Source organism: Clinocottus analis, unplaced genomic scaffold, assembly GCF_023055335.1.
Source record: "Clinocottus analis isolate CAN_PGR_092001 unplaced genomic scaffold, fCliAna1.0.p SCAF_9, whole genome shotgun sequence".
NCBI classification, from domain to species: domain Eukaryota; kingdom Metazoa; phylum Chordata; class Actinopteri; order Perciformes; family Cottidae; genus Clinocottus; species Clinocottus analis.
The window spans coordinates 12,824,360-12,850,776 of NW_027176251.1; the positions used below are offsets into that span (position 1 = coordinate 12,824,360).

At 43.0% G+C, this 26,417-nt stretch overlaps 1 protein-coding gene across 1 annotated transcript in view; it reads right to left on the reverse strand.

The window, feature by feature from the left end:
- Positions 1 to 26,417, reverse strand: part of thsd7ab (thrombospondin, type I, domain containing 7Ab) — a 127,227-nt gene that overhangs the window by 3,921 nt on the left and 96,889 nt on the right. Inside the window, exons 19-28 of the mRNA XM_068569159.1 lie at positions 24,689 to 24,830; positions 21,175 to 21,290; positions 20,555 to 20,672; positions 17,629 to 17,774; positions 16,113 to 16,287; positions 8,947 to 9,120; positions 6,212 to 6,310; positions 5,261 to 5,343; positions 4,190 to 4,403; positions 1,957 to 2,044 (exon numbers count right to left, since the gene is read on the reverse strand). Of these exons, the coding sequence (XP_068425260.1) occupies positions 1,957 to 2,044; positions 4,190 to 4,403; positions 5,261 to 5,343; positions 6,212 to 6,310; positions 8,947 to 9,120; positions 16,113 to 16,287; positions 17,629 to 17,774; positions 20,555 to 20,672; positions 21,175 to 21,290; positions 24,689 to 24,830 (1,355 nt within the window). The remainder of the gene's footprint in view (positions 1 to 1,956; positions 2,045 to 4,189; positions 4,404 to 5,260; positions 5,344 to 6,211; positions 6,311 to 8,946; positions 9,121 to 16,112; positions 16,288 to 17,628; positions 17,775 to 20,554; positions 20,673 to 21,174; positions 21,291 to 24,688; positions 24,831 to 26,417) is intronic.

Here is a 26,417-nt window from a genome sequence, read left to right on the forward strand (position 1 = left end):
TGTGGCGCATTTAACCAGGTTTCTAAATACTAATTTGGCTACGATGGCTTCTGCTGATGATTGTTTTCATAAGTAATTCATTTGCCAACTACTTTCTTTTTGGTCTATAACATTTTGTTTAAAAATATTGCAATATCCCAGAGCTGACAGGGATGTACTACAGCACTTGTTTTGTCAGACTAGTTTAATATCATGCAAGTCAAAGTAAAATAGCAAATCCTCACAATTAAAAAAGAAAATGTTGCTGATTGATTGAATGTTGATCAACACATAATATTACTAAAGACATTCAAGACACATAATAGTACTAAAGATATTCAAGAATAGGTTCAATTAAGGCCAATTGTATACACTCTTGGAAGCTGAATACAGAGAAAAAACATCAATACGCTTCATGAGTAAAAAGGATAATGAGCTCTTGAATTTGGCAGGAAATGAAATGGGAGGGAACTGAAGATGGAACATGTTGCCCTACTTCCTCTCACAGCCACAAGGGGGCAGCATGACATCGTGAGAAACGAGGCCCTGCAGTGATATCCAAGTCTCGCTTGTCTTCCTTCATCCCCATGGATCTACTGTTGTAGATTTAGTAGATCTGTACTATACATATGTACCATACTGCAGCTTTATATATCAATTATAATAACCATGGGAACTTGTGTAACTATACATCTACAACTTCCGTATTTGTCTGAATTCACAATGTGAGTTGCTTGTTGTATATTTTCACAGGTTGTGTCTCCTGATGACATTAAGAGTTACCCAGTGGAGGAAAGTAACTCTGTTCATTTACTCAAGTACTGTATTTAAGAACAAGTTAAACATACTTATAAGCATATATATCCTCCTACTTTATACTCAACTTATTAAATTAAAAAATAAAAAGTGATGCGGCACGATACTGCTAATAGTAGTACACCATAAGTACCATAAATTGGCTTCATATTGAGGAACGACGCCATTAATATGGTTTCACATGTATTTAGTTTTGTTACTTAAAGATTTGTTTTGCTGATAGGAATTAATGTACCGTCTATACTATCGAGATGTTTTTTTGCTGGTGTGTTTTTGTGTACTGGCGCGTGGGGAAAACATATTTCTTTGTGTACTGGCTGTGTTGGGGAAACACATTTCCCCATGGGGCCATACAGCTTCTCTGATGGTCTGACAACATGTGATTTCTTCTTCACTAAAGTGCAGGATCTAGATATGTTTTCTGGTATTACCAAGGGGACACTATGCTAAGCTAATACAGTAAATTCTGTTTACACCCTCCGGTTAAAGGGACCCAAGACTGTTTTTTTTGTTGTGTATATATATCATGTGGTCACTAATACATATACAAAGGAGGCTTCATTTGTGTATTCAAATATGTTAGAAACGTGTTATCATCTTAACACACTGAAAGTAACTTTTATGGAAACTCATCTGATCTTTGGGTCGACGTAATCCGATATGGGTCACTTTTAAAAGCAGGTATAAACAGAACTACCGCTCTGAAGATCTACACACATGTTCCTGGACGGTTTGTCCTCACCTGCATCAGCACCTTCACTCGGCTAGTCGGGCAGGACATGTGACACTTTAGAGAAAGGTCAAGGACTGCAGGTGCTTATACTGGAGGGTACATCCACGTCCTCATGAGCTGTTGCTACTGCTTTGAGCCAGATCTTGGCAATCGGGACAGGTGTATATCATCTCATGTGCATTTTGACCCATCCAGACCACCATCCCGTTGGCGTCAGACTCTTGGGCCTTAAGAGAGCGATGCACTTTGGCACAGTGGCTGCTGCTCTCGTACAAGAGGAAGGCATGGAGGAAGCAAAAAGGAAATCAAAATAAAAAATGAAAAAACGATGAGGGGGGTGGCTCAATGGCGGGAAGAAGGGTGGGGGGGCTTTTGGTTGTATGAATGAGGATAATGATAAATAGGGGGAATTAAACTCGTCAACTCACCAAGCTAGGTATATCATAGACACTATGAATATGAGGAGCACAAAGGCTCCGGCTGCTACACCATACACCCACATCTTCAGCTTCCCATCTGTGGAGGAGGAGGCTCGTCAGTTCGTCTGTCTGTTTACACTTGCAGCCGTTAAAAGCTGCAGCAATTCATTCTGTGAAAGCTCAAACATGTCGTTGCTGCTGCTGCTTTTTCTCCCAGTGACACTTCATAAAAATGCAGCATGCAATTCACAGTGTACATGTTTATTGTATGAATCAAGTAGCAATAAAATACTGGTTCCCATTGGTACTTTAAAGTAGGTAAAGCAGAATAACAACATAACAGATTCTCATGATTCCTTTTAGATTCAAGTCAATTCTTTGTATCTCCAAAAAGTTACACACATAATAAAAAGTATACCTTATTGAATATTATAATGATGATTGTAAACATTATTACAATGCATCTTTGTGATCACACAAAGACATTTGGCACTATTCAGACTTAGTGTGTAGGATTAGTGTTCCTCCGAAGCATTATCCTGGTTTCAAAAATATTTTTTAAATCTCAGAAGATGATCCTTACATGAATCAATTTTGGATACTTTGCCCAGATACATAATTTATATAAAACATAAATCAACATTTATTTATTAAGCAAAGTGGATTTTTCCAGCTGCAACAAGACACAGTGAATCGATAACTATAATCCAATTATATATATGACGACATATGTTATTCTTCAAAATAAGTACATTTACTTTTGGCTCCCTGATGCTCATTCTTTTGTACTTGTACATTTTTTGCAGGACTACGTCTTCCACTCCAGCTAGGAACCATAAATGCCGGTCTAAGTTCTCCAAAAGTTTCTAATTTTATCTCCAATGCCCAGTAGTAACTATACTTGTCTTGTTTTCTACTACTGTACCTTCTGTAAGCATTTCATACTCGGTTCATACAGTAAAATTACACTATAGAAGATATACCTCTTACTTTTTTTTCATTTTTTCCATCGGAGAAAAATAACTATTTTAGGTCTCACTGTAATAAAGTTCACGAGCAAGATGTGTGCTGCAAAAACAAGCTAGCATTTGGAGCAGCGATGGCGTGTGAATGTGTGGAAGTTCCTGCTCCGGACAGACGTTAACGCAACGTGTTCTGCACTCTCGCGTCCTAAATGTTTCTGTCGCCGTCATGCACCGTCAGGCTGCTGTCAGTGTGCAGACGGCGTTCTCAGATGTTAATGTAGCAGCAGGTCAGGGCGGGCGGCGAGGCCAATCTGTGCACCAGAGCAGACTGCAACACGCCTGATGGACCTTTTGTGTTTAATACAAGAGTTTAAACCTGACGTTAATGAGACTCTGTCAACTGCAAGTGTGTCGAACACAAGCTGAAGGTAAAGTGTGTTCTGCTGTTGTCGTGTGAAAACCTCCCAGCTTCATGCCTCGACTTCACCTCAAGGATTACGCGCCGCTTTGCGGGTTAAGAACATTTCGGCAAACGCCGGGTTTTCTAAAACCTTTTCCCACTCAGATTAACCTAAACTTGTTTTTCTTATCGAGGAGCGCAAGTAGAAATATTCTAAATAAAAGTTCCTCAAGCTCCGAAAGGGTTTTTTGGGGAAGTTTTCCTTTTCTTGTCTCCAATGTGAGGGCACAAGGACGGAGGATGTTGCACGTATGTTGTAGACATTGTCACGCCATCAGAGGCTTTATTGGATATTGGGCTATACAAATCAATCACATTGAACCTGAACTTAAAACCTGCACGTACATAAAAGCCCTTCAGGTCATGATTTTAAGTTTTAGCTTTAGAAACGATGTGTGATTATTTACCAACATCTCAGTAAAGATTCCTTTGGCGTCAATACAAGTCTGATTTACCGGCGTCATGGATGCGGTTTATTTTCATTTTTTTGTCGCAATAACACTGTCAAACTAACATTTCTCGAAATATAAATGAGCCCTTTCTGTATCATTTTGACTTCCTCCACATTTCTGACTCTTTTTTTTTTACTTGAAGGTTTTTGTAACCACGTCTTGACAGCTGGGAGATAGGAGCCTCTGAAGGGTACATTAAGGCAGAGTTAGTTTCCCAAACATGACAGTTAAGAGATTAAAGGTTTTCATTTGACAGCAACAAAACACAATTCTTTACGACTGGATGCATCGCTTGCATTTGATATACTTCAAATCTTCCAGCAGTAATCTGGACTGATCGTGAAAGTGTGGCCTTGTGGTCTGACCTGGTCCGTAAGGCTGCAGGTACCAGGTCCGCCCGCTGCGTCCAGGCTGGATGGTGGTGGGCAGGGTGGGGTTAATGGCACGACTGGTCTTCACATCCCCTTTCTTGTCCCCCGCTGTGGGGATCTCCAGGATCGGGATGGGGGCGCACTGGTCCAGCTGCCCAGTGGGCGACAGCACCTCTGTGAAGGCCTCCTCGCACATGCATATGCCGGCCTGCAGGGGGCAGCGCACCATTATGTTTGGTTTAAGCTGCAGCTACAGTACATCCAGGAAGCCATGGGCCATGGCGTCATGGATGTGAATTAATCTAGAGGGGGTTGTTCTTGGAAGAGGCCCTGGAACTGTTTGCTTTAAGATAAAAACATCAGCCTCCAGAAACAACTAAAACCATTTCTGAGCATGTGTATTTATGACATAGAGAGGTGTTTCTGTTATTTGGCACGATATAAATAAGTGGACAAAATAATAGAAACACCTGCACTCTTCAACAGCACCGCAAACTACATCCCTCAAAGTGGCATCCATTTGAATCAACACTTGTTCAACATGAGACTACACTAGTTTTAGCTGGGTGTACCTAATAAACTGGCCACTGAGCGTATTTGTCATGCTGATCCGGGGATTGAACCCGTGACTTCGGATGCCCTACACAGACATCTCATCAAATGATTCTGACCTGCCTGACTCTGTGGGTTTCTCATAAAAACATACACATTATTAGTCTGGATAAACTTTCAGATTCAGCAGCTGCTGTAACAGAAATAGTTTTTCCGCGACTTTGATGACGCAGAGCTGAGAGACACTGCGCGAAAATGTGTTTTTACATCCTCACGCTGCCATCGCTTCATTACCTGCTGCATTCAAATTCAATGGTGGCAGCAGAGCGTCACGGCGAGTGCAGAGGCTGCCGTTCATCCAAGAGAAACTGTGCTTTCATAAGTTATGTCTGCATCGTGGTTGTTATTTTTTTCGTCTTTGTGCGGAAAACAAAATTGTCCTCGACAAGATTATCCGCTCATTCTTTTCATTCACCGTCGAAACGGGCGCGATGAGAAGAAAGAGCCGCTCACCTCGCTGCAGAAGGACTTGGGCATGAGACAGGGAGGCTCACAGGAGCTGTTGTCCACCGGAGGGTTCAGAGGAGGACAACCTCCTGTGGTGAGAGGACAAGGGATGTAAAGTCATTGTGTTCTTAAAGAGATACAACGAAACATGAGATGTGCTGCTCTCCTGAGCACACGTAAGAAAATACATCCTTATGCATCCATAAACTGAATGAGCAACATGTGTTATGCAGAGAGGAATAGCTGCAGTCTGCCATCGCCCACCACCTTCACTTATTATAGAAATAAGTCCAATGTACTTTATATATATATATATATATATATATATATATATATATATATATATATATATATATATATTAGAACAGTGCGTTATATTTCTGACATATTTTGTGTCAATTTCACCTCCCACATTAAACAGACACTTACTGATTTAGACTTAACATTGAGCTGTGAAGCCGCTGTAACATTTCATCTCTCACTTCTCAGATAAATTCAGCTCCACCACTCATCGTTTAAAATTCTGTCGAGGAATGTGTCCCAAATTATTGCACGTGTTTTAAATAAACCAAGGTACACTTACAACCTCTCGCCACAAACACACGTTATTTTTCCCCCCTCTTTGTATCGTTTGAAAGTTTTTAGAGCTAAACCAATTGGTCAACAGAAAATTATTCAATTTTGCTTTGATGGTAATTTTTCATGAAACCGGAAAAAGTGAAATCATCCAGTTATTCCAAAGAATATAGGAAAACAATGTATTTGTTTGCATACAAAAGTATATTTGAATTTAATTTGCTACATTGTTTTGCTACAGATTATTAACAATGTATTTTCTAACCCCCACAGATTGGGAACCTCCAATGTATGGCGCAGAGGGGCATTTGTGTTTTTCTCCTCATGATTGACTGAATACGTGTAATAATGAGCGGCCACAACAACGCAACAGTTGCTCACCGGTGACGTTGAGTCCATCGGAGCGCTGACACCAGACTGCGGGCCGGGTGGAGTTCAGACGGCCGCCGCTGAACCATTTGTACTCATAACATTCGCCCCCTGAGAACAAAATAAAAACTAATCAATATCCATAGAGACTGTACAGTGGGACTCTGCAGTGAACACCATTAATCATGAGAGTGACGGATTAATAAAGCGGCTGCTAAGTTATGGTTGTATAATAGGCTGCTGTCATATAATATCACTATCACTGTGTCTCCACAGAAGGTCCAGTTCAATGTTTTAATCTTCACTAAGAGCTTTCGCTTAATGACTTTCTATCAATGCTATTATGACTTTATCAATATCTCCATCAGCGCAGCAAATGGCCATATTTCCCGATGGAGTTCTGTGTAACCAATCATTGGTCCGGCTCATTCGGCGAGCGTAAAATGAACAATTTAACCTTGAACAAAAGGAAAGATCTATTCTCCCTGGGTACAGTATCACAGCTCTATCTGCAGCGTTCACAGGACCATTTGTCTGCAGCTGCGACAACGCCACCCTTTAACGTCCCTCACTCTTCTCCGTTCTCACCCTTTTCTTGCCTCAGTGCAGCTGAAAAGTGTTACATTATCATTCAGTCGCTCACTTCAGCCGGCGCTTCCCACCATCTTTTACAAGGATGTTGGAGTTTCACTACTATTGACAGATTGCTCAGAGGAAAAGCCCGTCTGAAAGCAAACATATTGGATACATATAGTAGAGCCTCGGTAAAGAGACGCTGATTTTCAAGCCTTTTCATTTACGAAGGATTAATTAACACACACACTGAAACAAACAACTACTAATGTATATAGAGTGTTTTACTGTGTGCCTGTCACACACGTGCGTACACAAATGCAGGCTGTAGCTTCCAACATCATGAATCTAGTGACTAATGAGTGAAAACTGTATTTGCTAGTCAGATGAGCGCGTCAGGGACTCTACTAAATAAATGGAGTCGGGCTTAAGCCTCATGTTTCACTTTTTAGCCACGCCAGCGCCACCAGCTGGTCAAGACAGTTTGTATTAAATGTAGTTTCTATTGTCCTCGTCTGCTGCGGCCTGAGCTCACGACCAATGCTATTGATCCGCATTGAGGTGAACAAACGGCTCGTTGTGTCATTCAGCGACAGTAATGATAATGTTCATTTCAGAGGCGATGTGAGCACGCCCAGAGCCGAGCTGCATCTATGCAACCTGATAATTGGCAACATAATATATATATTTAATTTGTTTTGTTTAGCCGAATAATTAGATTTGGCCTCAGATGGCTTTACAAGATGGCTTTTTTTTTTCGAAACAACATCCCTCTATCAGGATGTACAGAAGTGCAACAGATGTGACAACATGATAGAATTACAACGCAGTCAATGCACATGTTATAAAATATTGATATCATGAGTAGTAAGCAGAATAATTACAGAGAAATTACGCCTATTAATAATACCAGCACCAGTGGATATAATAGAGTGTTAATGATCAAATGATTGTTTGTGTAAAGTTCTTCTTATTTTTTTTGTTGCTGTGACGGGAAACCATTGGTACAAATCACTATAGAAAAGACATATTGGTCCCATTACCTACTAGTTCAATGTGAATGTGTGTGACAAAATAAAGTCCGGGAGCAGATAACAGGATTCATGTTCTCTGCATGTGGCAAATAACAAACCGTTCTGACTCACAGAGCAGAAGAAAAAAAAGGAAAGACAAGAAGAGACAGAAAACATGGGGGAATAGACGAGTAACAAAGACCTTCACAGACAGGACTTGAAGCGGTTATGTGGTTTGTGCCATAACCATTAGGCTGCTAGGGCGCCCCCACAAAATTAATTTTGTATGTAACTATTTGATCTCCCCGTCATCATCTCCTCTCTCTACTCTCCTGCCGCCTTTACTGGCCTTGCTGGGCCACTCCTCCTCTTCCCTCGAGTGATGCTGTGAAACCAGGTCAGGCTACCGAAGACTGCCGTGGGGCCTGTGTACAGTAGCCAGGAAAGGGAGGAGAGGAAGAGTGGGAGGGGGAGCACGGGGGTTGCTGCTCTTCAGAGTGAAGCCTGTGGTGACTGTATATGCTGAGCTTTGGGAGTGGTAGTGATTCACAGCCCACGCTGCACCTAATGGGTGATTAACGCGCCTGGGGAACCGCAGAGATCACAACAGTAAATGAGCACAGGGATGATGGGTGTAGATCTGACTCTCTGACTCGAGGAATCCCATCTGGGAGCGCGTCAAGTGACCAAGTGTACAGATGGGAAAACAAAGTGATAGCGGTCGTTAGCGCTCTAGTTCGACTTTTTCCATCGTCATGTTTGGAGACCCAGGTGGCTCAGTGAAGGGAAACCTTCATCCCTCTAATGGCTAATCCTTTCTCCACACACTCTACATGTTCTCTCCGAGGGGGGGGGTTCTCCTGGTGCTCCACTTGTCTCTCGCGGTTCAAACTCGCAGGTTCAGAAGACCAAACAGCCTGCAGGTACGACCCTGAATGCAAGTAAGTGTCTTTCCCGGTTAGCCCTCTGATGCGCTGATGAATTCTCCATCATGCTTCCGCTGCTCCACTTCTCAAGGAGCATGCGCATTCGGGTCCGTGCGGGTACAGCAGGATGAATAAGATTAATCAAAGTTTGGGGCCGCTGGCTGGCGCGCAAGCTAATTTGCATGCTAATTTGCGTGTGCCGGAATGCAATCCCACTTAGTCAAAGTGCTCTCACCTGTGCAGGGCTGAGACTCCCACGCCTGGTCGGGGCAGAGCTGCAGGTTTTCGGGCTCCTGGGCCAACACGGCTCGCGAGCGGACCTGAACCGAACCGAAGTCCACGCCGGCGCCCTTGACGCAGATGCTCACGCACGAGCTCCAGTCCGACCACTCCATCAGGTAGCATTCACCTGCAAGGGGCAAAGAGACAGAGGGCGTCATTGGGCGTGGGAGTGTCAGGGAGAGACACGCGGTTGTGAAAGGGATTCGTCTTTTCATCATTGTCCAAGCAAAGAAATAGTGACACACCCTCCAGTTCCAGTTTCATTGCTTTTCTTTTGTTTAATGTCATTGAGCACTGATTTTTACCCCACGGATTTAAATACACATAATTCAAACATTGAATCGCATTCATCCATAAAGAAGACAGTCAGTTAAATCCCTGTACAACAGCACTTATTAGTTGTACTCACAACTTTTAATAAGCCATTTTATATTTAACACTTTTTCTGACTTGCAATAAAACACTAAATTAAATCTTTTTTCTTCCTAATATACAAAAGTAGTTACGTTGCTTATATTCACACTGTATTACTTTTGCATGGACACCAGTTTAACCATACAGACCTCACAATTCAGACTGGTCAGTCAAACCAAATGAAGGAGATGAGGGTGAGCAGGACGCAGCAGAGCCTCTCAGAGGGATGACGGTTTTTAATGATCACCACACCTGCGGATCGATTTTGACCTTCGATCAGCCGTTGTTGCACGGCCCACACAGTCGTGCGCAAAAACTAACAATATTAAAGTCGTCCTCTCTCGTCCTCAGCGCAAGGGCACACACCACCTCAATCAATGACATGCAAGATAATATAACGGCACCGACAAAGTCTGAAGCCACGACTTCCCAACTCCAGTGAGGCGTGTCACTACGCAGACCATCAATTATATAATTAAGACCACTTAATTATATATTGTATTAAGACCAGTTTGGTTTTAATAAAAATAATGAAACAACATCTTTTGGGTATCTCTATGACCTGTACAGAAATTGCTCACACTGGCTTTGATCCATATCACAAATCTTTTAATTTCCTGTAAACCCAGCTGTAACCTCAGATGCTCAGGCCCTCCAGAGTTTAACACTGAAATGTGACCACTCACATTCACCATCAGGGGCCGAACAACTTGGAAAGACCTCCCAGAGGAGCTGACAGAGCCAGTGCTAACTCTGAATTCATATCTAGATTTAACAGATTAGACGCCTTTTAATCAATTTTCACGATAAAAAAGGTGCTAAATTCCAGCCCGCCGACGTAAACAAAGCACAGAGAAGCTCGGATCCCAACTCACACACAGGGAGATGGTTCTCTGCTCAGGACGACATCACGAATGAGCCGTTTGCTGCTATAGTAATATCCTGACATTTAAATTCAGCACCTTTAGTTTACTTGCATTCTCAGTCTCTTGTTAGATCTTATGGTTTTTACGATACCTGCGTCGTACTGTTAGTCTGGTTGTCCCGGGGGACATCAGATCTCCCACAGTAGTACTAAAGCAATATTTTACTACTCATCCACTGATGAGAATGATGGTTTAATCTGGGCGAGGTGTTCGGGTATGTGGCAAAGACACAGGATATGTACATAGCGCATCATGGCGGTTTGAGATGCTTCGAAGAGTTTTATCAAGGAGGAAGGTGTGCATGGGGGACGGGAGGGCGTCTTTGTTTTTGATCACAGCTGACAAGTGCAGCTCATCAAACAGCAGGACAAATAGACCATAGGTCAAGGCAGTGTGTGTGTGTGCGTGCGTGTGTGTGTGTGTGTGCAACCTGCCAGTATTCCCAAGCTGTCCCCGGTGCACAAACTGCACAAACAGGCCACGCGTTTCCTCTCAACCACATTACAGTACGTCCCTGCTCAGAAAACGCTCTGTCTGTGCTTTTGATTACCGTTTGATTCTCCAACTCTCCTGCAGTTTGGCAAGAAAGGGGGTTGGACTGCCTTGTTATCTAGGGCAGCGTCTCTCAGTGTTTTTCAACGAGGGGACCGGCAGACATCTGATTCTGATGAGCTTCTTTCTTTCTTTTCTTTCTTTTTCTTACCCAAAAATGATAAATCTGCCAGTGGAAACACACGGCACACGCTCTTAAAAGTGTAAAATGAATTCAAATCGTGGCAAAGGAGAACATTTTCTCGTCCTCTATATTTTACAAAGATTGATTGATGAACGATCAATTGTGAACCAAAATAGATGCATAGCACTTTGGAAATGAACTCCACATTTGTATTTTGTCTTTTGGCAGAAGCATGAAACAATAATTCTCCCTTTGGGGACCGCTGACACGGAAAATAGGAGATTTATATTTAAGCTGCACTGTGTGAAAAACACACTGTTTTTTATCAGGCTGAATCATAAATTGGGTGTTCAGTTTTTTTTACTATTTTTTCTCATTGACATGTTGTAGATTTGCCCTATTTATCCGAAAGAAACGCTGATACTCCCGTCTTCATACGCAGCATAAAGTCGGGGTGCATCTCGGGGAATCTGAAGGGCTTTGCTGCGGATGTGTGGAGGGCATTAACGCGCCGGAGCTGCCGGCCTGATGGACAGAGTCCAGCTGGCGTTGGGCACGGCTCACCTGTCTGTCGGCTCCGCTCGATACTGCAAAGCTACATAAAACCAGCAGCTGACAAGCCTCCGTCACAAAACCTGACAACAAGTCATCAGATCCGACCTTTGACGTAATAATCCCATCTGTGAGATTCTGTCTCGCTCTCTTCTTTTTCCGTTAGGGATTGAGTAGGAGGAGGAGGAAGAGGAGGAGGAAGAGAAGGAGGAGGAGAAGGAGGAAGAGGAGGAGGAGGAGGAGAAGGAGGAGGAGGAAGAGGAGGAGGAGAAGGAGAAGGAGGTCCACGTCTTCAGTGCAGTGCTCATATTGTGCTGTTTTTTAGCCCGAAGACTGCCAATGTGAGGTCAATAGGTTACTGTGATGCAATCAGACTTATATTTTTGTAATGATAGCGGCTTCAATGGACACAAAGGTCACGGCTGCTTTTGTTATTTTTACTCCTTTTTTTTTTTTTTAGAGAAACAATCTCATTTACAGAAAGACTACAAATTATGACCATGAAAAATAATATTTTATTGCTATTTTAGTCTATTCTTTTGTTGATATCAACACTAAATAAAGGCTCAAAAGGATAAATTCAGCATTTACAACACAAGACTAAAGGTTATTACCAATCTGATGCAACTGTACTCGTTCACTTTCAGTCCAGTTGCCTCAACTTTGTCATATTTAGTTGAACTGAGGTCTTACAGATATTTAACATTACAAACCCACCAAGAAAGACAATGAGAGCAACAGTTACTGCGACTTAAAAACAAACAAACAAAAAACAAATAGGGGCAGCAGAAACGACTAATTATTTAAAAAGTAGAACAATAGCCGCAGATTGTTAAGTTCAACTTGACGACAGTGTTGTAATGATGGCGCCATTGAAATATGTATGTTACCCTGACACATCAGACCTGATTAACCGTAAAGTTGTGGCACTAAAATAAATAATACATTAAAAATATACTCCAAAGAGCAAAGAAAGTTAGGAATCACTGTCCGGCAGCAAGAATCTCTCCAGGCAGTCAACTAAAAGGAAAGAATATGACACGCTTCTGATTTCAAGATGTCTAATTTATGAGGACAAAGTTACATTAAGACATAAAAAGCCAGAGGGATGGGTTCCTCGCTAACCAGACGGCAATAAACCTTCATGTATTTTTCCAGTAATGAAGTCAAACTGTGCATCTGTGTACTGTATATTATACTCATATTTCACCGCTTCTGCTTTGCATTGTCGTCTATCGTGCAAATCACAGTAGATGTCTAGCTCGGCACAAAGAGCTAATCGCTCACCTAAATAAAAAGAAGTCAGGCTGATCGTGCACTAACCCCGCCAGGTTGGAGGGTTTGTTACCCGCTGGGGTCACCCATGCTGAAAATATGTGCACACATGGCGCACTAACACGCTCTGGGATGGAAGCAGTAACCACATGGCACATGCTTCTGTTTTAGATGTCTTAACCATCAGGTATAGTTTTAATGGTAATATATATGTCACACAAGGCTTTAAAAACCATGTGTAATACACACAACTTATGCAACCTGAAGGTGGAGTCAACTGATCGTTAGCTAAAGAAGTCGTGACACGACGAGTCTGTCAAATTGAAGACGTCGAGGCAGAGTGATTGGGGCTTTTCTTGGTTTATAAAGGCATTAAGGAGGTTGGTGTCTTTTTTTAATTGTCTTTTCAGAACCAAGCACTCTGTTGTGTTTACCTCGTGTGGAGAAGCCCGTTCCAGGCGGCTCAGGAGAACGTTAGGCGCTCTGTGGAGCTCCTAATTGGATCGGGGGAGTTTATGCCACGGCGATCCATGCCAACGTTACGTTTGACAAACACCTCCGCGAGTTCTCTTCTTCAAAGCCGTTTGACTTGAAACACTCTAAAGTTTCGATATATTGCTTGAAAATATAAACAGGTGTGTAAACAGGGTCATGGTAGAACTAAATATATGACATTTGACATTTTTCTCTATTTCTTTTGCAATTATTATACAAAAAATCGAACAAATCATTTCAGTGCTGCAGAGATTGTTTTTGGCGCAACTATGAATTTGGTTTAAACCATGTATTTTGGCACAGTTGCAGTTACAGATTAGGCTCCACTGGTGTTGTTCATATTCAGTGGTATTATTATTAGAAACGTTCAGTTTCAGTTTGCTGGCTTTTAGAACAATGTTCTCTCCAACATGCTGCACACAAATGAAGGCTCACACCTGTATCGACGGGGCAGTGTAACAGCACTATGATCACATTTAAAACCAGCTTCAATCAAAACCTCAATAGACGCTTTGAAAAAAGAATTGATTTTGAAGGGGTAAATGCCACTGTTATCAGAGTAAACTGCATACGAGTCGAGCATGAACAAAAAAAGGTGCAGAAACAGTAATTGAGGTGGCGGTGCTAAGCGCCTAAACCTCGAACTTTGCTTCTCTTCCTTAAATGTTGACGTCACAAGACGTCTTATTTATTGCCTTTCATGCAATATGTAAATCACTTTAAATCCCCTTTTGTGGATGAAAATATGTTGGAATAGCATCAACGGCGAGTAGCTCCCATGAATTTTAGTACATTTATTTCTTAATTAGACGTATTTTGATCTTTATCTGCACTAATGGCAGAATATGACAGAATACACTTAAATGCACCAGACCTGTCGGACGCCGCCGAGAGCAGAGTCAAAAGGGAGGAGAAGCAGAAGCTAAGCTAACCCGGCTAGCACCTGAGGCTACTCCACCACCCGGTCTGCTCCAGGTTGATGTTCATGAATGCACTGAAGGATGCGCTACCATTTTTGTTGCGTCGTTTGTCATGTTTTACTTGCGTAGCAAATGGACCACATCTGCATCTCGATGTGTTGCATAATGACAATAAATGATCCCCGTGAATCCTTGAAAATGCGCCGTATTAACTTTCTTATCGTGAGCAACCAAGTGTGGAGCTGTGCCTCAAAACGAGCTACGCCTATAATCAACGCTGAAAACACTTCTTCTATCGGGTTCTCCTCTCAATCAGCATCTCCATCGAGACGTGAGATGAATAAATGCATAACATATACAATTTGTTGTCATTTACAGCACAGCAGATTGTTTTTTAGTGAGGTTGTCACTCAGCTTGCCATCTTGTCTTTCGCAGAAGCCTTTAGGGTTTTGGTTATCTCGCCCACACAGAATATTGATTGAAACCCTTTTTTTCAGTGTTTTGTTATATATGTGTGTGTGTGTGTGTTTAATCACTTTGCTTCCATGTTTCTAAACTGTACAAATGAATTGAAGGGGCAACAGCTTCTATTTGGATTTGCCTCTCAGTCTATTTCACTGAAAGAGCAGGTGGTCCAAATAGGCCTGTGAGGGATTACCTTCTGACCACCGCACCATTTTTTTACACTGCAACTACACTCAACTCATCTTATTGATCAGTTGATCGACAAATAAAATAATCGGTAACTATTTTCATAATGGTTAAATGGCACCAATGTTGTTTTCAGCCTCTTAAGTATATAGTTTTCCTGCTTTTTAAGGTTTTATATCATATCAAAATGCATATATTTGGATTTTGCACTGACAAATAAGACATTTAAAGACATCACTGTGGTTTTTGAGAACCTGGGCCATTTTTACGACCAAACTATTAATCGATTAATCTAAAAAACAGAATCCTTGCGCCACCTTTCACGTGAGACTTATACCCTGTGAGATGGAAACGAAATGGCTGTCGGTCGGTATCTCAGACGCTTCCTCTAAGAACCGTGCACCGACATCAAGTTAACTGGGAAGAAATGGGGATAACTGGAAGTACGAAGAGCACAATGGAGGCTGACTACCTCGGCAGAGGAAGATAGAAGGCTGTCTGAGCTGCTACAGGCAATGAAACACGGTACTCACCAGTAAATTAAACTTTCATAAAACAGCGTCTGCCATAATGTAGTCCATTTATTCTGCCTCCAGGTATGCTCCCACCTCTGATTTTTAAAGGTCACGAACAGATACTGAGTGCTATCAGTTAGAGATAATAAAATCCACCCTGTAACAAAAGTATTTTCATTGGCTTCTTTGCGATATACATCAACCTGCTGACAAGTGTTGACCGTGTTGTGCATCGCAAAGTGACTTCTGCGTTCTGCCGCTTGAACCCGAGAGCCGCTCGGCGATGCAAAACAGACTCCTGTTTCTGGTGCCAAAACCACTGCTTTAATAGTTGAGATTTGACTGTTTAATAAATATCTGCCTGATCCGCTCAGATGTTCATCGCTCCTCTGAACTCCTAAGTTCAGTGGACAGACAATGTCAGGAGTGATAATGATGAGAAGAATATCCCATGAACCCTGAAGATTCATTGATGATTGTATGAGAAGACTCAGACATTTGACTATATTGAAGCACAACCACAGTGTGGGACATTTGTGATTCCCTATTTTAAATAACGGCTCATAATGTATTTATTCAAGTCACGCTTTTATCTTCATTGCGGACTGTGGATCTTGCTACAGATCTGCTACGATCCAGATCCAGACCTTCAACAATGACACCCTGACTCTGCTAATGAGGCTCCTTGTGTTACCTGGGCAGGGGAGGACGCAGGCCTCCTTCAGGTTGATCTGCTTGTCTCCGTTGATGGCCAGCTCCAGCCTGCTGCACAGCTCCTCGTCCACCGAGCTGCCCTCGCCGAAGCCGGAGCCGTCCGACACGAAGCAGGACAGGTTTCTGTAGCGCATGCCGTGTCCGCACACCACGCTCTGACGGGACGGGAACGCCAGGGAAGAGGAAGCAAGAGGACGATGAGTTACTGCGGCGAGAGACGGGAGTCACAGGAGCCTACGGACCTGCTGACAGCTTAGTGTTGCATATAGCTGTGGCTGCTAATTTTACCCATGAGCCATTTCAATGGAAAAGTCATATTAATGTGGCCACTATTTATAAAAAAAATGAATACATAGTATTTTTTATCTCTAAATCACAGTAAACAGAGTGGAGGATACATAAGGAGTTTCACATAAACATCAAGTGTATAAAACAAGAATGAAGCTCTTTAAATTTGCGACAACCCTGACATGTAATGAAGTTAGAAGACACTATTATCAACCCAACCCAATCGCCATTGATATGAAATATAGATAAAGAGAGCTTAATAAAGAACATTATGTTAATTCAGTTTCATTTAAACTTGAGCACACTGTGAAAACTGTGATTTGTGTTATCTACTGAATAAATAAAAAAGATGATGTACAGTGTACATTGAGCTGATTTTGTATCAATAAAATCAGATCACTGAGTAGACTAATGATATTTTATCAAGAAAGTCAAAGATGCAGGAAATTGATGAATTTTACTCATTCGGAGTTCTTCGTTTTTAATCAATCGCACAACCGAGGCCACTTTTTCCACTTATTAAGTGATGCAAATGACTCAGTAACGTCTCTGCGAAGTTTAATTAAGTTCATCAGCAAAAAGAAAAGACTCTGGACATAAATCACACTTGAAGGCATCGCAGGGGTCTGTGTCCAAAGCGCCGACTGCTGCTCGACATTAACAATCCTCTATTGATCACTGGACACCTGATGGAGTGACTCCAGAGGAACAAGTGACCTACATTAATTATGGCAGGTGACGCGCCTCTTCTGCGGTCCCATTAAACAACACCCGCACTCGCAAAGTTTTGTTTTATGTCATAAAGCGATGCGGCGGACCGCTTTAATAATCCGACCTGGTGGCACACAATTCAAATTGAGGCGTGATGGCTGCCAAAGTTCTTGGCAACGGTATTGGTTTACAGTAATGTATTAGCGTTAAAAGTGCATTAGATTGATTTTCACTGTCCATTCCACAAAATAACTGTATGCGTAGGGATTTGATGGGGTTGTTCATCAATACTAAAGTCTCTATTCCTTTTTTTTTCTCCAGGTGTCCAGATTTCCATCATCCGAAATCCACTTCTGGCTCAAACTCGTGTGCGTATTGATCTCTGCTGAGCCAGGGAACTGTCAAAGCTGTATTTCTTGTATCTGACAGAGGTCGATACGATCATTAATAATTACAGCCCCTGGATTATGGTGTAAGATTATGATTTATTGACGCACCTCCACCCGGCACTCGGACCAGTCGCTGTACTGCCAGCGGTAGCAGGGCCGGACGGGGCAGGGCTTCCACTGCTCCATCTGAGAGGGGCACGGCCGGCCGTCGCCCTGAGAGGCCTGGACCACTGACCGCCGCCGCCACATCTTACCTGGGGAAAACACACAGGACGTGACGTCAACACGTTGATCATCGCTTGTCTGTTTGTGTATTTTGATGACGTGTTTTTGGAGATCAAGCCCCAGGAAGCGAGAAAACTTTTTTATTATTGGGGAAAAAAAGAAGTTTTGTGGCAAACAAATGTTCATGGTACTTGCACGTTACTTGCTCAGCAAGACAATCTCAATGTTAGGCTGTAAAACGAACCACACCACGAAACTAAATGCTGACTGCTGCTCTTCTTGGAGGGGTGTTGACTGACGTATTTTATGTCGTAGAACAAAACGTTAAAGTCTCCTCAGCTGGTGTTAACCACAGACCTTATTTCAGGCATCGAACAAACAAAAACATTGAATCAACCCAATGCCTTTAAGACAACGGCACAGGAGTTGAAAAACAAGTAATTTCCTGGTTTTATGACTCATCCTGCAGCACTCTAAATGCCACAGACTTCTATTGCCAGAGTTGCACTGACTAATTATTTGTAAATTACATTGTTCAATAAAACAAACCACTAAAGGAAGAAAAACCACAGGGTGCACTCCGCCGGGTTCTCTGCCCCAGTATTGCAGCCTTTCATGATTACAAGATGGATGTTTACTGATCTGCTCAGCTTTTAGGGGTTGGATGTTTTTTTTAAATATTTTATTTCACAGACTGTAAAGTTGTTGTTTTCTCCACGATAGACTAAATGCAGACATTGTTGGCAAATGAACTGACCACTGCGGTTTACCACACAACAATCATCCATTCCCGCTGTAAACAGCTCCTTTTAAATGCATACGTTCTGTTTTGAAGGCATTAAAGTAATGTTGCTGTGCAAAACAGCCCTTCACTTAATAGAGCGGGCCTTTCTCTAAAACGTCCAGGCCGTACTGCATACTTTTTTCTTTGCCATCTCGATAGGCTCTTGGTCCACTTGAGTAAAGCCGCTTTTTCTTTCACATCAATCAGCAAACTCTTTAAATCAATCGTGAACATTACAGCGGCTAACACCTCGGAGACCGCTTGATTTAAGTGCAGAACTGGAGCGATGAATTACTTGGTGAAACTCAACATAGAAACCCTGCACGCACACACGCGCACACACACACACACACACACGCACACGCACACACACACACAAAAGGCAGCCTTCCTGTCAAACCGCCCACTCTCAAACCTCAGGATCCTTCATTTGTTGCATATCCCACTCTCGTTTTTTAGCCACCAATCTGCTCACCTCAGAACACACCTTTGCCAACCCACGCCACCTTTCAACACATGAAACACAAATCTTCCTTCCCACACATCCACACAAACTGTACAACCCTGTATTCCCATTTCAACAAGAGAACATCCCACACACGTACTCACTCTCACACACAAAAAAGTAAAACAGCGCACACATCACACAGGGTCCTCTCTTGCTCCTTCATCCTTACTGAAACTTTTATCTTATTCCTTAAGATTTAGCAACTGCTGCTGCAGCGGCTCTTCTTCAAAGGGCTCTCCACAGCCCCGAGGAGCAGGAAGATGCAGTGGGACGGAATCAATTGTCTGAACCGCCGGGAACAACAAGCAGGCAAACAGGAGGACACATTTTCGCCGGTCATTCGGGAAGACTCCTAAATAAACACTTCCTCTCTTCTGCTTTTGTGATTTTTCTTCTTCTTTTTTTTTCTGGCCAAATGCCTCCAGTGGGAGCAGGAAGTGTCTGATACGGGACTTTTTAAGTAATCCACGCAAGGATGTTTAGCTGAGCATGCATGTTTTTACTCTCTCCTTTACACACACACACACACACATCCACACACGCACACACGCACGCACACCAGGCTTTGCTGTGGAGTGTCGCACAGAGAAATGTTAATGTGGCCGGCTTTTTCAAACAACCCAGGGACAAACGTACTGTGTGTGAACATAGTTATAAAATGTTTGCAGGCTCCTTCAGACCTATACCTCCATGTTTCATTTTTTTACTGGTACATGCATACATTTCAAACTCGGGGCTCCCAGAAACAAGCGCTGTCTTCTGGAGCAGTGGACATCATGAAGTCGACTCTGTCGCGTTTTCATGTGTTTGATTCTTGAAGCGGCCGAGAGGACTTTCAACAAAAAGTCACACCCGCTTCTCAGATCTTAACGCACAAAATACTGTTTGAGAAGCGTTACATTATGTGAGCTTAATAGATCGATGAGGACATCAGCTGCATGACAATCACGACAACTGACCTCAGGTCCGCCTCCTCAAATCATCACACTACATTAACGATGGAATAGTTCTCTACTTGATGACACTGTTTATTTGACCACAGTTAGACGTGACCCTTGCTGTTGTTTCTTGGTGTGTTTAATGGAAGTGACAACAACTACTTTATGTTGTAAACCTTTCAACCTCCGACAAAACAGTTTCCACCTTTTCCCTTATAAAGCTTTGTAGTAGCGCTGAGGGAGCTGCTTATTTATGATACACAAACACACACACACACACAAACCACACACACACAGCGGTTCTCGAGAAAAGCTGCATGCAGCGACTCCGGACCGGCCGGTTCAGAACTGGGGAGCTGCCCAAGTACAAACAATACAGGATTTATAATGTCACAACAAAAACTTGTTTGACCTCCAGGATTCACACCACGGGGTTTAAAGCTGAATGTAAACATAACTTTTGTTTGTCTGCTATTATTTTTAGTATTGCAGGGTCACATCTAAGTCTGTGATCGTCATCTCATTCCACACAACGGTATCAAACACACTCGTGATTTGTTTTTGTTTTTATCTTCTTACCATCCAGTCCGCACATCTGTGAGCAGTCCGACCACGGCGACCACTCCGACATCTGACAGTTGACGGGACACTCGACCACGCAGGAGATGTTCATCTGCCACTTCTTCTCCAAATTCAGCTGCGGCACATGGAGGAAGTGAAGAGGTTAATTCACCGCCCGTCGCCAAAACCGGACGATGAGTCGTAGGCACGGCCAACTCGGTGACGGTCGGACAGCAGCGTGACCTCTCAGCACTCCAACTCCCAGAAGCCCTTGTGCTGGCAGGCCAGCAGGGTTGGAATACCGAGGCCGCTGTGAAAGCAGTTCTGACATTATGTGTTTTTTGTGAATGAGCCAGATGATGAAGCGGGCCAAGGGTTAAATAGCTGTGGGGACGTCTCTGCCGCAGCCCGCCGGCTGCAATTACAGGCAGCCGGGACACATTACAGATGAATAAAGCGCTCCGCCTGAAGCAACGACAACAATCTCCACATGAAAATACTTCTGAATATTTCATGCGGCTGGGGGCCTAATAGGAAGGGTCCACAAACATAATGCAATGAGCGATGTGATTAAGTCATTGAGTAAAATGAGTGTGTCAAATGAAGAAAAAAAAAAACGGAACTTTTTCACGTCTCACCTCCTCACAGAATTTGATATTAACCGATTTTCCGTCGCTGCGAACGCAGTCGAGCATCCGGGTCTTGATGCCGCTCCCACACACGGCGTTGGGACTCAGCTGACATGTGCTCCAGTCTGCGGAGAATCACAACATATTCACATTTTACATTTTGAGCTGTTGGCGTTCATTAAACTGGCAGCCTAAGTGCGTCAGAGTGCTTGATAATACAGATCCCAGAGAAGCACTCTCTCTCCCACATACCACTAATATTTACCAGGTGGCTGCTGTTGATTTTACCACCCTGGGTGCAAGCAGAGAAGGGAGGCAGGTGAGAGGGAGTCATGATTTAAACAGGAGCAGGAAGCAAAGGAGAGACGCATTAATTCAAGTCAAAAAGGAAGCCGCATTTCACCAGTGCTCTGCTTCTGCGCTTGGATGGGGTTTTCGTGTATGTTTTTTTTTCTCCAGTTAAAGCAGGATGATGTGGCGGGACAACACACAAAGAGACGCGGTTCAAAAGTGTTCAAATGTGTCTGCTGTCACACATTCTTTACAACTCAGGATAAATAAATCTCAGACAGTGAGAATCAACCACGGGGATGTCGTCTCATCTTTTGGAGGGTGAACACGCTGAAATGCAGCGTCGCCTCACGTCGCCCCATGTTAACCTGAATGCTGTTTTATCTGCAGATATAAAGCGGGTTCGAGGAAGCAGAGGCACCAGGATATTTATATAAACATATCAATTAATGTGTAGATGTCTGATATGGTGTATTGACACCGCAATATGAAATTAATTACCAGCTACGTTGCCGACAAACTCAAATTATCATGCCCTCACTGCACTGTGGATAGATCTTTAAGGATGGGCGTGCCATGCATGCATATGAACCATGATGACTCAGCAGGATACTTGTGCTTCCTGCCCAGTAACTTTGACTTCAGCTCATTGCCTTTGTTGCATGACACACTTCTTCTTACTCCTCTGCCTTCCTTCCCTCCTGCCACAAGACGTGCAACACCCAAATCCCTTTAAATAATCAGTGTTTGTAGTGTGTGTGTGTGTGTGTGTGTTTTGTTGTGTGTTTGGAGTCTGACTCTTAATAGCTTCCGGCTGACGAAGATCACCACCGATAAGGGAAGATTACTTTGTCAGCGAAGAGGTCATTGAAGGTTTATAACAGCTCACTTAAATCCAATAAATCTGGCTGCCATCAGTAGCCTGTCATGCCAGCGTCGTAAGTGAGCCACTTGGCCAGGCGGTCAGATTTGAGTTAAATAACCAGGATTTAAAAGCAACATCAATGCAAGTTTACGCTCCTAATAAACCTCAGTCCAAAAAAAAAAAAAAAACAGAGCTGGAAGAGGCTGTACCTTGGCCCTTCCCAAAAAAAAGTATACCTGTGAAGTGGAAAGACAACATATTAATCCAGACTTTTGGTGCCTTTCAAATCCCAGCATGCACGCTGTTGTTAAAGAACACTCTGCAACAACAGGAGGGCTGAGGTATCACTCATGAAGCATGCCATCCGCTGACAAAGACGAGTGGCTGTTTTTAGCTGCAGCGAGCTCGTTTGCGCGCTCGACGCAGGGAATTGTGTCTCCTTCTGCCTAGGAGCTTTGAGGATCTCTGGGGACTGAAAATAGGGAGATTGCAACAAGAAAGAGCAACAGTAAGAGACTGAGAGAGAAAGAGAGGGAGAAAGAGAGAGAGACAGAAGTAAGAGGAGAGAACTGAAGGAAGGAGCAGCTCGGACGCTCTCCGCATCAACAAAGAGAAAAAAAGAGCACCAATAATAGTTTCTGCTGGTATACTATGCACATATACCCTGAGATGCCTGTATGCCACTGTGAACCCGGCAGTCGAATTATATGTCACGTCTCCCGGTGTAGCAACACAAAGGGAAGACGGAGGAGGAGGGAGGGCTGGCTGAGAATGTGGCACAGCAGCTCGGAAGGCAACACTACAAATCCAACTGGAAAATAGGAACGCTGCCAAGCCTTTTTATTCATTATTGTTGAAACAGTTTGTTGCGGTTTTCAGGTTGAAATATAAAATATGAAGGAGTAGCCTCCGTGACACGTGATATGGAGGTGTGATGTCCCGCAGATCAGAGCTCGGAAAGCTGCCAGCTCAAATATCTTTTTTTGGGAAATCGCTCTCTTTATTGCAGCTAAAATCTCTCTCTCTGTGTAATGTTTTTATAACAACAGTTCATGACATAACAAAGTGAAAATTGGGTTGAAAGTCGCCACTTGTTGTAATAAACCTTTAGAGAATTAAAGCTGGAATTAGCAACTCCCCTCGGCTTCACAGAGCTTTGTGTTTCAGCTCATTGTTTCGCTATCCGGTCTTTAACTTTACCGTTTTGGGTCACGCCTCACTGCTATTTCCATTCGAAAAGGCTGTAAAAACCTTATGTACACTACTTGCCCAGCACCAAGCAGCAGACAGACACAGGGAGCAACTGGTTGGTGAACATCGTGGAGCTTTTAGCGTCTGAAGCTGCAGATATTTCCCACAGGAGCAGGTGGAGACCAAAAAGGAGGGTGAGTATTAGACTTAAATTCACCGCGTGGCCATAAACACAACTGCAAAAGCATGAAATTGTTGCTCCATGAATCCAGAAGTAACTGCCATATAAAATTATGTGTTCACAACTTGTCCTCGCTGCCAATAAATGGCCAAAAAAGACGTAACACAAAGGGGCCAACAGTCAAACGGTGTACTTGTACTTGGCATCGTGGAGGCTTTAATGGTTGTTACTGCAGGGCTCTGCAGCAGCACAGAGCGTCTGCCCATTCACGTGAAAAGCGTCTCCACACTGAAATACAACTGATAAACAAAAACAATTAGCCCTGTGATCAAAGGGAGAGCAGCTGTGAAAAAACCTCAAAGCAGTGTTACATCATCATGACACAACACAGTGTTTGATTTTGCTTTGCAGGTTCGCAGGCACCTCCCCTCAAGACAGGAAAGTAATAAAGGTAAAAAAAAAACAGATGACCCGCTGCGGTTCTGAGATATTTGTAGGTGTAACCCGTCTTAAAATGCAGCTGGTGATTCCCATCATCACAAACCAGATACGAGGGAGAACAAAAGTAGCACGGAAATCTAAGACATTAGTATATCAATATATTCTGATCTTGCATTATTTCAGATAAGCGTCTAATTAATTTACACATTAATAATAGAAAAAGCATGTTTAAACTCACACGCTCAATAGAAAACACAAATCCAACAAACATCATCAAAAGATAAATTATAGGAAGAAAAATAGTATTGGTCGTGAAAAGACCCATCCATTTTGCAGGAGCAACATTCTACAAAAAAAAATAATAAATGTGCATTGATAATACACTTCTGTATTTAGACAAGACAATTCCCCATTTAAACCCCAGTTTGGACCTATATTTGGAGAATGTTCCTCTCCTCAACAGTGGCTTAACAGCCTGAATACCAAAGAACCAGCGATGAGGAGCTTGGATGCAGATGCCCACTGCAGTCTTTGCATCTTTTCATTTCCTTTACCTGTGATGTTGTAGAAGTAATTGAAACAGTTGAGGTTCAGGCTGCAGGGCTCCTTGTCAGCCGTGTCTGGACACTCCCTCCCCACGCTGGGCGACCGGAGGGGGTACGCCGAACGCACCCGGCTGTTGGTCCTGGTGCACGGCTGGAAACAAGAGACTCACTCTCAAAAACTGGACAGCAAAGAACATTTAACAAAACATTTCTAAAAATGTGTAAATGACTAAGCAGTCCATCTGGCAGCGGGCGATAAAAACTGAATACATACGTGTCCCTGATTTGGAGCTACCACTAATTTCTGGATTATTTCCCAGTTTATTGGGCAAGAATTCATTAAGATTAATGTCAAAGCATCCTCCCAGAGTCTTTGTCCCTGGAGGGATGTTCTATCGTTGTATTTCTAAATATAATAAAGTAAAGATCCTCTCTCTCTGTGTGTTAGCATGTTGCACGTGTTTCCATTCACATATAACTCTGGACAAATGTACTCTCTCTCTCTCTCTCTCTCTCTCTCTCTCTCTCTCTCTCTCTCTCTCTCTCTCTCTCCCTCTCTCTCTCTCTCTCTCCTGGCATTCCTGGAATTTGGAATTTGATTCTCTTCCAGCAGGAACCAACAGGAGGGCTGAAACTGATATCTTCTGGAAAGGTGAACCAACTCTACACGGTCATTGATCGCACAGAAAAGAGTTGGGGGGCCGACAGCCTTTTGAATATCTCCATCGCTGGAACAATGAATAAAACATGCGAGAGGTCCCGCTGACGCCGCCGCAGACTCCAGTACGAGATTGGAATTGCGGGAAGTCGGCGTGTCAAGCACTTTGGGAGAGGAGGGGGTGTGATTAACAATGGCCGGGGTGCTGCTGTGAGAACAGCAAGTGAAACCAGAGCAGATAATATATATATATATATATATATATATATATATATATATATATATATATATATTCTTTTCTTTTTCTTTTCTTTACTACGAATCGGAGACGTCAGGGGTGCAGGGTCTGAACAAGATGTTCTGACACCTCGCATGTTTTTGCAAAAAGCAAGAATCAAAATTGCGCGCGCATACACACACACACACACACACACACACACACACACACACACACACACACACACACACACACATACACACTTCAGCCTGTGGGTGTGCACTTTGCTGCTGTGATTAAATCAGAGAGAGGCGTCTCTTTAAAAAGCCCAAATTGCAAAGTCTTCACATTTTCCTGCGAGTGCGAGGAGGTCATGATTAGGAGGGAGGTACACTCCCATGCTCTTCTCCCTTTTCCATCAACCTTCAGGCAAAAATGAACATTCATGAACTAAATTCCTTGAAGCATCGAGTACCTCCCTGAATAATCTCATAAAAATCTTTTTTTTAAATAAAAATACATTGAATTACTTGTTATGTTTGTGGTCGTCTTCCAAATGACGACAACTTGCTCGGGGTAATATGTTATCCAGCTTTCATGTTGGGCCCCACATCCCTGCTGAAGCAGAGAGGTGTGTGTGTGTGTGTGTAAATGTGTGTATCACAAAATGTAAATCTGGAAACCTGCTCGGGAGTTCTGAGTCTTTATCATAAATCATATGCCTTCCCTGCTGAATGCACAGTGAGTACAGTGTAATGTACGTGATACACAAGCCATTTTTCCTGCTTCCCGGCTCATACATCTCTTGTATTCCACCTTGGGTGAATGAGAAATAACCCGTTGACAAACAATTCACACGCCGC